The 11,886-nt window shown below is 45.2% G+C and overlaps 1 protein-coding gene and 1 pseudogene across 1 annotated transcript in view; one reads left to right on the forward strand and one right to left on the reverse strand.

Annotated features, from left to right (window-relative positions):
• The window catches only part of LOC8050788 (cholesterol transporter ABCA5), a 154,627-nt gene extending 146,630 nt beyond the window's left edge, over positions 1 to 7,997 (forward strand). Inside the window, exons 29-30 of the mRNA XM_042287791.1 lie at positions 2,290 to 2,345; positions 7,911 to 7,997. Coding sequence (XP_042143725.1) covers positions 2,290 to 2,345; positions 7,911 to 7,979 — 125 coding nt within the window. The 3' untranslated portion in view covers positions 7,980 to 7,997. The remainder of the gene's footprint in view (positions 1 to 2,289; positions 2,346 to 7,910) is intronic.
• LOC120842794 overlaps positions 1 to 11,886 on the reverse strand; it is a 133,808-nt pseudogene that overhangs the window by 73,321 nt on the left and 48,601 nt on the right.

Genomic DNA, 11,886 nt, shown 5'->3' on the forward strand with positions numbered 1-11,886 from the left:
TGAAACAAAAACCCCTCAATTATTTATCGTCGCACGCGTGGCCATCTCCACGGAAGGCACGCGAAGCTTTGCCGTTATCAGCGATGGTACAACGCTTGACGCATCACATGCCCTTCTGCCCACAGAGGCAATACAAGATTATTTTGACAATCACTAATTCCAATTTTTCTGATATAATTTTGGTCTGGTATAATTTTCGTCAAAACTCGGTCCCTATAGCGCGAATTGTCGCGGAAACCGTACTCTTCGGTAAGGTGGGTCTTCTCGGCCGCCGGACATGGAAAGAGTGCCAGTGACTGAATGGGTGGTGCTCTTAAACATCACTCAACGCTGACTAACCTAAGATCTTCGCTCGGACCAACGATTCTTAAGGCCAAAGACCGCGTGGAGGTGCTCCGTGAAAAAGTCGCAAATGTCTGCATGTTCGACATTTCTGCGGTGCAGGCTAGTGAGTTTCGTACGGCAAAGCAAGCAGATTGGACAGCGGGGAAACCTGTGAAGGGCATTCAGGCTTCCCACCTATGGAATTCGTTATATGCAAGCAGGCCGCAAGTCTACATAGAAACCTGCGCGACACAAACTTTGAAAATTGCTTATGCCTAGAGAATTCTCAATATGGGACAGTTTTGTTTTTGTGAATCTTAAATAAAGTAATAAAAGTAATAAATTAATGTAATGACGTCAGAAGTTACGTCTAGCGTAGAAGTAACTTCTAGAAGTTACCTCTACGCAGTAAAACTGGCTTGCTTCTGAATAAAATGTTTTAAAGTTTAACATGAATGTCCTGGGTAACGTTTATAACCTTCGGAATTGTGTAGTAGAAAACCTGAAACGAAGTCGTGTCGGCTTGCTTTCAGTGAAATGTTTCGATTCCTTTTTTCTTCGCGAAATTGTAAATTATCTAATGTTTTCCCATCACAAGTTAGTCAGTGTTATTGCAGACTCTAAAGAGGAGTTTAAAGAATAAAATGAACTTTCACATTCATAACAAAACATAGCCGGTTGTGCAAATTTTATTTATGTATTCGGGAAGTGACCTCAAGATGCATATTTTTCTATATCTTACAAAGTTTGCTCAAAATTGTGTGCTGCAAAATAGTTTGTGAATGCGTGTTTAAAACGTGTTTTCTTAATGTGTTTTTGCAGTTTGTTTTGTCCAAAAAGAATTTATTGCAATTTTAAATATTCCATGTACATATTATAGCCCTACTGTAAAATGAAAAAAAAAATTATCACTGCGTGCGTGAATTTATGGGGAATGTACGCTGTGCAAGTACGATAGTGAAACCTAGGTAATGCGCACGCCACAAGGAACTTAATTTAGGTACCGTATCTGGGAAATATTAGCTACGGCGGGCATATACAGCTGAGTGTTCCTCCCAAAAAAAGGGCTGTCATATATATGTTTAGAGAAGTACAAGAATATGATTCGCACCATTATTGTATAAGCTCACATAGAAACACTCTAAAGAGTTAAAACATATATCTTTGGAGCCGACGTCATGCGGCAAAGCCCCTATAACAAAGACATGCTAAGAACATTGTAAAACCCGAGACTTAGGACACAAAAAAGAAGAAGAAAGGGGACAACAGTCTCGGGTTTTACAGCAGTCTTGGGTTTTACAATGTTGAAAGTTTACCAGATCGCTTGCGTCTTCTCTGTAATTTCTAAGCTAGCTCACATCGAGTGAAGGTTTGTATTTGTTTTTCTCAGAAGGAGGTCTTATGCTACTGAACATTTCGCGATTACAAGTTATTTCAAGTTATAGCAAGGAGTTCGGTAAAATTTAAAAAAAAAATATTAAAGATGAATATATATATATTTTTTAAATATTGACGTGGAATATTGATATCTTTTAGAGATATTACTTAGGTTTCTGTGTTAATCACGGAAACGTGATTAACGACGTTTTGCACGGAGTAGTTTGTAGGTAAATATAGTAAATATGTCTCAGAAATGTATTTTTATGTGCTTTCCCTTCGTTTAGTTTTGTATGGAAATATATTATTGCATTTGTAATGATAACAGTGCAGCCGTTTCCTCGATAGCATCTGGCAGCTTAGGAAATGCGATGTTCTCCCTTCTAGCTCCGTGATTCAGACTTTGGCGTTTTTGTCGACTAATGCTGCTCTCACACGAGCTTGGGACACATTAGAAGGTGCTCAAAACACGCACGTTCTTAAGCTGTCACCGACTGTAGCGGCACTCGCTCCCGGGTAGTGAACACTGTAACTAAGTAGCAGTTCATTATCTTACATCCAATACATCGCTTGTTTCTGCGGTTACAGCCAAGGTCAAGTTTTCCATAGAAGAATTCAGCTTCAGCCAGACGACCTTGGAACAGGTGAGTCTCGCATGCTCAACGTTCAGCATAATTTGCGAGAACGAACTCTAGTTAACTATTCTTCTTCCCACTTGCCAAGCAAATTTTCCATTCACAATCATGGTTTTCCTACCCCAACGGTGATTACTATTCATTGTATCAGTATCTTCGGGACTATGACTGGAGTAGTGTTCTAGCTGATCAGTGTGTTGAATCATCAACTTCCACACTTTCGACTATTGTCCAGGAAAGCATGCGACTCTTTATACCAAAGAGGGTGTCTCATAAAAGTGACTATCCCATATGGTCCTCGAATGAACTAAGTCATTGCTTAAGGCGCAAGCTACACTATCATCGCCTGTACAAAAAAACTGGCAATGTCGTTTGGTACACGAGATTTAGTCAATGTCGTGCAGAGGCGAAACAATTGTTTAAGCGAGATAAACAACAACATGCTGACATCGCCGAGCAGTCATTCAGCACACAGCCACAGTGTATGTGGAAGTTTGTCAAAGAGAGCATCAGAGAGACTGTTACCACGATCACATTGCGAGGTAATGAGGATTGCGTCTCTGACCCTGTTGATGTCGCTAATATTTTTGCGTGCCACTTTAGTGCTTCTTTCAGTACAAATAATGGCCTAATGCCTAGTTCGAATATCAACTGCACGGATTTTTTGACTGTTGCTGCAATTAATGAATCTGAAGTCATGGAGGCAATAAAAAAATTGAAACCAAAGTTATCTACGGGAATAGATGGAATTCCCAGCTTCATAGTAAAAGGTTGTGCTTTACTCCTTTGTCCAGTTTTGGTTCATATCTTTAACTTATCACTTGCATCTGAAACATTTCCTACCGCTTGGAAGTGCTCTGTTGTTGTTCCATTGCATAAATCGGGTGATCGATCCATGGTTAACAACTATAGGCCAGTCTCCCTCCTTTGTAGTTTTTCTAAAGTTTAGGAAATTGTTTTGCACACCCGCCTTTACGCATATTTTTGTCGGAAGATTATTCCTGAGCAACATGGTTTCATGAAAGGCCGCTGCACAGAAACAAACCTGTGTTCCTTCCTACATCAGATTGTACCATCTGTCCATAGCGCAGGACAAGCGGATGCAGTCTGCTTTGATATGAGCAAAGCTTTTAACAAAGTTAATCACCGATTACTGTTGAGTAAACTCTGTAGTTACGGTCTGTCCCTATTGAAAATTCCATCAAGGTACGTAATTTGGGACACTGACTGCCAGTCAGCAGCCTTGGTGGAACGTGATGGACCATCAGACGTCATCTAATGGTCCATCAGATGACGTCTGACTGCCACTGCCAAGGGATTTTCATAAACAAGGGCAGCATTTATATAAGAGTAAAGCTATACACACTCATAAATATCGCCAAATGCCTCGATAAAACAAAATTTTTGAGAAAAAAAAAAGAAAAAAAAAGCAGGACAACCGCGGATTCGAACCCGCGACCACTTGCGTACAAATCGCACACCCTAACCGCTACGCTATGGCGCGGTTGTTGAAACTCGATTTCACTAATCATTTTATACGAGATGCTTCGGCTGCAAATGCAGTTAAGCCGTCAGCATGTTATGCAAAGCACTCGTATATCACTCGCCGTACTTCAGTTCTACTCACCTGCCATGTAGAGTACTTTTGCGTCGTAGAACGATCCTTTTGTTCGCGCGTCACCGGCCCAGTAGACCTGGTACACCTTGTCGTCTTCAACTACACCGCTCAAGTCCCTTACATCGTCGGAACTCACAACAGGCTGGGTCTTGTCGGGTAGAAATTCTACTAAAACATAAGACATTGTAGAACCCTGGCAGGACCAACAGGTTGGAGCAAGCGGGCAAACAAAACGAGTCGAGAGCGATCGTTCATGAAAGCTCGGAGAAGCGGCGAATCCTCTATGGGCGAAGCGAAGTCGCGAAGTGTCGTTTTCGGCGCTTCGGCGGGCTTCTGATCAAGGTTGTCGGTCGGTTGCGTGTCAAATATCTAACGTCAGCGGTTTTATGGGCTCACGTCCCGAAATCGTTTTCTCGTGCATAGATTACTTTTCGTAATCATAGATTTGACGTACAATCAGAGACAATCGATGTACAGTCAGAATCGCCACCAAGACATCCTGATGGAATTTCGCGGCGGCCGACTGCCACCAGGAAACCATCAGAAAGCCGACAAGCAGAGTCTGACTGGAGTTTGACTGTCGGTCAGAGTAACTTGTTGGCCAATCAGACATGCTTGACGTACAGTCAGGCACAGTCAGCGGTCCACTAGAAAACACTGACTGCCAAACAGGGTTACATTGATGGATTTTTCCTTCGGGGTCCCTTAAGTTCTGTCCTCTCCTCGATAGTTACTTATCTCATCGGCTGAACTTTGTGCGAGTATCCGGCCGATTATCGGCTCCTTTTTTATCTACTTCTGGGGTTCCTCAAGGCAGTAACCTCGGTCCTTTGCTGTTTTTAGTTTTTGTAAATTATCTAACTTCCTGTATTAAACACATGCGGTTTTTGTTATTTGCTGATGATATTAAGTTGTTTACAGTGGTTAAAACGGTTGACGATTGTGAATGTCTTCAGCGCGATATAGATTCTATTTCGGCGTGGTGTTTTTCAAATGACCTACTCTTAAATGAGTCAAAGACGAAAGTTATGTCCTTTTCTAGGAAGCGTGAAAATCTCAGTTTTCCCTGTGTATTAGATTCCACCAATATTACTCGCGTTGAGGTCATCCGTGATCTAGGCGTTTTTATGAATCCTGCAATTAATTTCAACCATCACGTGACCACAATTACGAATGCTTCCTTTAGAGTGCTGGAAGCCATTACACGAGTGACACGCAATTTTCTAAACCACTTTGTATTTTACATTTGTTTTCTTCACTGGTGCGTAGTCGTGTTGAATATGCCTCAGTTGTTTGGAACTGTATTGGAGTGACAAATTCAGGTTTAATTGAGAGTGTTCAACGTAGGTTTGTTCGTGTTTTGTTTGATAGTTATTTTCAACCGAATTATTTCTATAGTTCTGAGAGGATTTGTGGACTCGTGAAGTTAGACTCGTTGCACAACAGGAGAACAATTCGTGAAATGACATTATTGTATAAGATTGTAAATGGTATAATTGATTCCCCAGAGCTACTCAGTCACATCTATTTGCACGTTCCTCGTCAGTCAAGTAGACTTTATACTTTGTTTTATCCTATCGACTTTTACCATGCTGCACCCATGACACGCCTACAACTGACTTATAACCATTTAGAACAGATTTGTTCGAATGCTAGCCTTGATATATTTGATGAAAAGCGTAAATTTCGACAGTGTGTTGAGGCTATTGTTTTTTCCTAACGTTTCGCTTTTATCGTGTTTAGCGTTGCATTTCTGAAGGAATAAGTGCACCACTAAGGAGGCGTCAAGCTGTTGGTGGGTCACTGAAAAATAAGAATAAACAATAAACAATTTGTTAAAAAAAAAAAAAAAAAAAAAAAACGTACTGGACTTATTTGCCATCATGCAGAATTCAATATGTCGCGAATAATTTCAACCGGTCTTGGACAGGTTTCCTCACAGTAATTGCGATAACTGGGCAGTCGGTAACTCTTAAAATCCCCCGCACAACGCGCCGAGCGTACTCTTCTTGGGAGATTGATGCTTAAAGGGCAACTCCGCTTCATTTTTGATATTTAGAAAACTATGTAGCCCTCTTCAGTATCATATAGGAAGACCCCATGTCAAATATTACGATCTAATTCCGTCTATATATTTAATAAACTGGCCAGCGAACCTTCAAGCGAGCCAAGTCGCCGAAATCTGCCAACTCTAGCGTGCGGCGCGAGGCGCAATCATCAGCGCAGTCAATGCCACGGAGTTGGAGCGGCTAACGTTGAACCACTACGTCAGAGGCATGCATACTTCATTCGCACGTTTTGCTTGTTTTTACTTTTGAGAGCGAAGTTTAACGATGACGTCATGAGTTTCTCCTCCCGGTGTTGGCTGACCGGGCGTTCACGTGATCACCGCTGCCCTGCGCGCTTATCGGTCTCTTTCTCCGCTCCCCTTCTCCTCTTTCGTCTTCTCCCCCTCCCCCTCTCCCCCGGGCCATCACCGTCCACGCCATGCAAAGCGACCTGCCCGCGTCCAAAAAAAAAAGAAAAAAAAAGGACCTGCCCGCGTCGCGTGTCCTGTTTCTCGCTCCCTCCCGAACGTCACAAGACCACGTGGTTCGACGTGAGGTGCTCATGACTGTGACGACCCGAGACCAATGTTGCCTGACGCAACCGAAGTTTCGGTTTCGGTATCTGCTGATGTTTAAATTAGGATTACACAAATATTATTCCACATTTCGCGAATCCGAAGACGTAGAGTTGTTGAGTATTACTTTGTGAATGTGAATCACATGGAACCCTAAATTTTTCGGAATTGAGCGGAGTTGCCCTTTAACTAGTGTCTTCGATGTTACGGGAGAGCACGAAGTATAAAATTCCATAAAACAGAACCATTGTTTTATAATTGACTAAAACGTCGAGACTAGGGAAAACTAAGATGCCTCAATCTCCTTCTGTTTAGGTGCATGATGCCACCTTTTGTAACCCGATGCCGACAGCACGCGCTCACGGGTAAAATACAAAGACATCGACGAAAACAAAATGTCGCCATGGCACAGTCAGCGCCACAAACGCGCGCATGGACGCGCTGTTTCACACGCTTCTGAACACAAAAGAAAAATAAATGTCTGGGACAAAAGGGCCAGATGTCTCCACCCTAAGCAAACCGCTCATGAAGGCATCATAGGGAAAACCAGGGGACGACACGTCACAGAAGTCTAAAACACATAGCTATCCCTCGTTCTCCCTAATCTCGGGGTTTCAGTAAATTATGTTCGACAATGACCAGCCCGCTTGTGCCCCAACTTTCTGCGCATCATTCTGAGCATTCTTACCTCGCCGACCAGTCCGTACCACAAAAAAACTAAAGGGACGTTCAGTCGTTCTGGGTAGTGATTGCATGACAATTTTGAGAGTTATGCTATACTATGACTGGATCAATTCAGAAGTCCTGTCCCAAATAGCACACTTCTCGGCCCAGGCTTGGCCCAGACTGTCGCGAGCTAGAGCCAAGTTGGCTCAATTCTGTTCCAAGCTTGCGCCGAACTGCCCCAAGTATGAGCCGAGGAAATGTGCTGCTAGGGGTGCTTCCTTTTGTAGCGTGAGCTACACTGGCCGAAGTTGAGCAGTTTCGTGTGGCTTTCAAAGAGCCGTGCTGCGCAAGCGCGAGGAGCAGTGACGTCACACGGCGCACAGCTGGCGCGCCGGAGCCGCCGCCACCGCGCGCGCCTCGCCGGTCTGCACATTCCAGAGAAGTTACGTCATAGCCGCGGCAGATGCACTGGCGCCGCCGCGTGCCCAGCAGTGCGCCTCTGTTGCGCAGTAGCCTAGTCCGACGCCGCAACGGAGCCGCTTGATAGCGCCTCTCATTTTGTGCGCATATTTTCACGCTACGTATATCCTGTGGCATAGCCGAGCTAAGCCACCGCAATTTTTTTTTCAAACCTTTCTGACCCCCTGTTTGTTTTACAACGAAACAGGTGTTCCTTGGATTCGCCAAAGAGCAGGAACTCGGACAAAGCGACGAGGACGGCCACATACAAGCATGAGCTCAGTGTCTGTTTTTCATCGAGTATTGGTGTCTTCATCTTGTAATAAAGGTCTCTCTGCGCACTGTAGCCCCCTTTTTTGTTTGCAGCACTATTTTTTAAAACTCTTTCAAACCTGTCAGAGGAGCAAGTTATAGGGTCACGAAATGAGCTAACCTTAGAGTATCGGGACTCTACCTTCTGATTTTCTTGCGGGCGCTTGTCTTTTGGTGCTTAGTGTGGAGTCCGGCGCCATTGGCTATTGTTACGTTATGAAAATGCGACATCCTGAGGCTCTGGGTGCGGTGTGAGGAAGATCGAGCGATGTCGTTTTGCTCTGCCTCGGACCGTTTTAACCCTATGGGCCCGTTTGCACGAAGCTGATTAATTTTAACCGCGACAGAAAGGTTAGCCACATTTCCCTATGGGGGGGGGGGGGGGGGGGGGGGGTAATGTCACGTGACCGGCAGAGTAGGGACGGCGGCCAGCGAGCGTCGTTCGCTTAGGAACTAATGTGTCGGGAACGCTTGTCAGCAATGAACGGTACACGAGGCATTCGCTTTGCTTTACCTCACTTAAATCGCAAAGTGCCGCTTGTGAAGCAGCAACAGAGTTGCCATTTTTTCCAGCTTTCCTCTCCAAATGAAGAAACATAAAGAATATGAATGATTGTCGGCACCAAGATGGCTGAAGTGTCCTTGCTCCGAAGTGTAGGTTATGCATAGTGGCTCTAGGGATGTGCAGTGTCCTTCCCATCGAATTATATTTGAACGATCGGCCAAATCAGCGCTTGCAGTCCTGATCACAACAGACTAGTACGCGTCTCATTACGAGTACTCAAATTACTCGTAATCTGCTACTGTCGAGACCGGTAATAACGAGGTCTGTTATAACGAAATAGCGGCTACAACGTAGCAATAACGATTTCCCATTCTCTTTCGCACTTTGTTATAATCGGAGTCGGTTATAACGAAATAGCGAATATATCGAAGTGATTTCCGATTCCTTTTGACTTCGTTATAACCGGTCTCGACAGTACTTTTTCGAATAATTGCGCAATAATTTGATTACGTTTATTAGGAAGTATTCGCGAGAGGTGTCTGATTACTTTTGTCAGCGTTACGATTGCTTGTATTCGTTAATATGTTTTCCTTCCATTACCTAACGACGACCTATGTTCGTAGAAGTTGCCTACCAAGGAATCCTGAATCCAAGTCTCCGACAAGAGGATGCTTTACTACATTTATTTGATGAAGAAGATAAATAGGTCGTGAATCGGTGATTCTAATCCAATAATAGAGAGTACGAACGACCCGCGTTCAAACCGGCAGAAAACTCTGTCGTTTCGAAAATGTGAAGTAGTCGGAGAAGTAATGGTTACTTTTTTCTAGTAACAGACAATTACTTTCCGTCTCAAGCAATCGAGTAATCTAACTGAACGCCTTTTTAAGCGAGAGGAATTGAAATTGTAATCGATCAGTTTTTTGTTTTTTTTAGGAATTTGTACGAGAGTGCGCTCCTTACACGGCACGTTTCAGGTGCGACGCTTACTCGGGATTTCAAGCTGATTCACCGATCGCACAAATGTCTTTCGATGCAATTGCTAGTACCTTTTCATGTGACAAAGACATTAAATGGCTGGCTTGTGGAAGGCTTTTGTGCGCAGAATGCGCCATTTTTGAACTGCTCGGCGGAGGCTTCGAGTGTGAAAGGAAAAAGAAAAGTATTTTCATGCGACGCAAATTATTGTTACCCGCTTTGGATACACGTACTCGTATCTCGTATACTTGGCCAAAACTGTACCGTCCTTTCGATTAAACTGTTCATCGTGGTACGCTGCGTTTTTAATTTCATCGGTGTGAGACGAGCTGTGCCTGCCACTCTTAACCACACTGATGCACTATTAGTGTTTTTGCCATGGTTTTCATTCGCGTCACCGCGCCCAACAATATTTCTTACAACCAGTAGATAATGAAGCGCAAAAACTCCAACGACGACGAACGTCTTTATGGCTAGAGACGAGCGGCTTGAACAAACGTTCCCTGCAATGACACTCGTCGAACTATCGCCACGAGGCGCGGCCGCCGTAAGTGAAAAGTTAGACCGGCAGACAGGAGTCTAAAGCCCCTTCATGTTTTAGAAGTAGCGCAAGGTGCGTCGATGCACGAGGCACGTGCAACGTGCAGCCTTTGGGAAGATCATGGCGGCACAGCGCAGCACTGAGCTAGATTAGGGTGTACTAGAAAGTGCGAGTGGGACGAGCTACAGGCTCTGTTCATCCTTTCAACTGCGCCTCAAAATGTGGAAAGCGATCAATGAAACCAAGCCCCTTCGATCGCAACGCCACCTTCGCTACGTGCGATCGAGCAACGACACAGGTCTAGGTCTTATGGGCAATATAGCCCCTTAAGGGTTATATTGTACTTTTTATGCTTTTGACGTCAGAGGTAAGGTCAAACAAAGCACCACGACACGACGACGTGACGTTACGACGACGCCGCGACGTCATCGTCGACTACGACGTTACGCGACGCCAAGATGCTATCGTAAGGCCGTCGTGACATCCCGTCGCTTCGAGGTCGACGCCGTTTCGCTACATCAAGTCGCCGTTGCAACGCAGTCGTGACATCGCGTTAGGGACAACGCCGTTACGTGACATTAAGTCGCCGTTGTGACGCGGTCGTAACAACGCGTCGTGTTGAGGACGACGCCGTTACGCGACATCAAGTCGCCGTTGCAACGCGGTCATGACGTCGCGCGCCGCGTCGAGGACGACGTGGATGTGGTCGTCGATTCCGGTGTTGACGTCGACGCACCACGCAACGTCAAACATCGCTATGACGTCACGTTAACGTCGTTTTGACGTCATCGTTAACGTCAACGTCACAACGAAGTCTTGACGGCGTGTAACGTCGGCGCCTTCGCCACCATCAACGTCGACGCGCAGTCACGACGAAGTCCTGACGTCGTGTAAAGTCGTCGACGCGCAGTCACGACGAAGTCCTGATGTCGTGTAACGTCGTCGACGCGCAGTCACGACGAAGTCCTGATGTCGTGTAACGTCGTCGACGCGCAGTCACGACTAAGTCCTGATGTCGTGTAACGTCGTCGACGCGCAGTCACGACGAAGTCCTGATGTCGTGTAACGTCGTCGACGCGCAGTCACGACTAAGTCCTGACGTCGTGTAACGTCGTCGACGCGCAGTCACGACGAAGTCCTGACGTCGTGTAACGTCGACGATGACGTCAACGTCGACGTCGTTAAAGGGGCACTGACACCCCAAAGGTCGTATTCTTTTTTATTGTCTAAAACGATGCAAGTTGTAGTCATAGACACGCAAAAAAAAACGCATCGCGAAAAAAAATTTCGCTGCGCGCGCATTTTTATTTTTGGCGTTTATATTTCCCGCGCTAACCTCCTTGCTCCTTTTGATCGGTGACGTCAAAAATCAGGAAATTTAGAAGCTTTGTAGGCGACATTTCTATAACATTTAATAACGGCAATCGTAAAACATGTTTTTTAACGCAATGACGAACGCACTACGGCCTTTCATTTTGAAATACCAAAAATCAGATTTCGGTGTGATGTCGCTTCCTGAATTTGTGTTCTCCCTCGGAAACCTTGGCGGCGCTCGAGCAGAGGCTTATCGCCGAGTCGGGGAAGACCGGTATTTCCCCGCGTCGGCTCCCTTCTATCCCGCCTGCTCACCTCCTCCTCTCTTCGGGTCGCGGTAGCAACGGCGCTTTGCTTCACAGCGTGGTGCGGAGGTCCAAAAGAAAGTCGAGTCGCAGGAGACCGCAAAATTTGACTCACTGCGCTGGCGCGGATCGCGCGGGAACTTCAAATTCGGCATTTGGAAATTGTTTTTTTAATTCACAAATACTGAATTCCCAAGTTTCGAATTTTGAGGGTAATGTCCCGGCATCA

Source organism: Ixodes scapularis, unplaced genomic scaffold (genome assembly GCF_016920785.2).
Source record: "Ixodes scapularis isolate PalLabHiFi unplaced genomic scaffold, ASM1692078v2 ptg000320l_1___fragment_1__unscaffolded, whole genome shotgun sequence".
Taxonomy (NCBI): Eukaryota; Metazoa; Arthropoda; class Arachnida; order Ixodida; family Ixodidae; genus Ixodes; species Ixodes scapularis.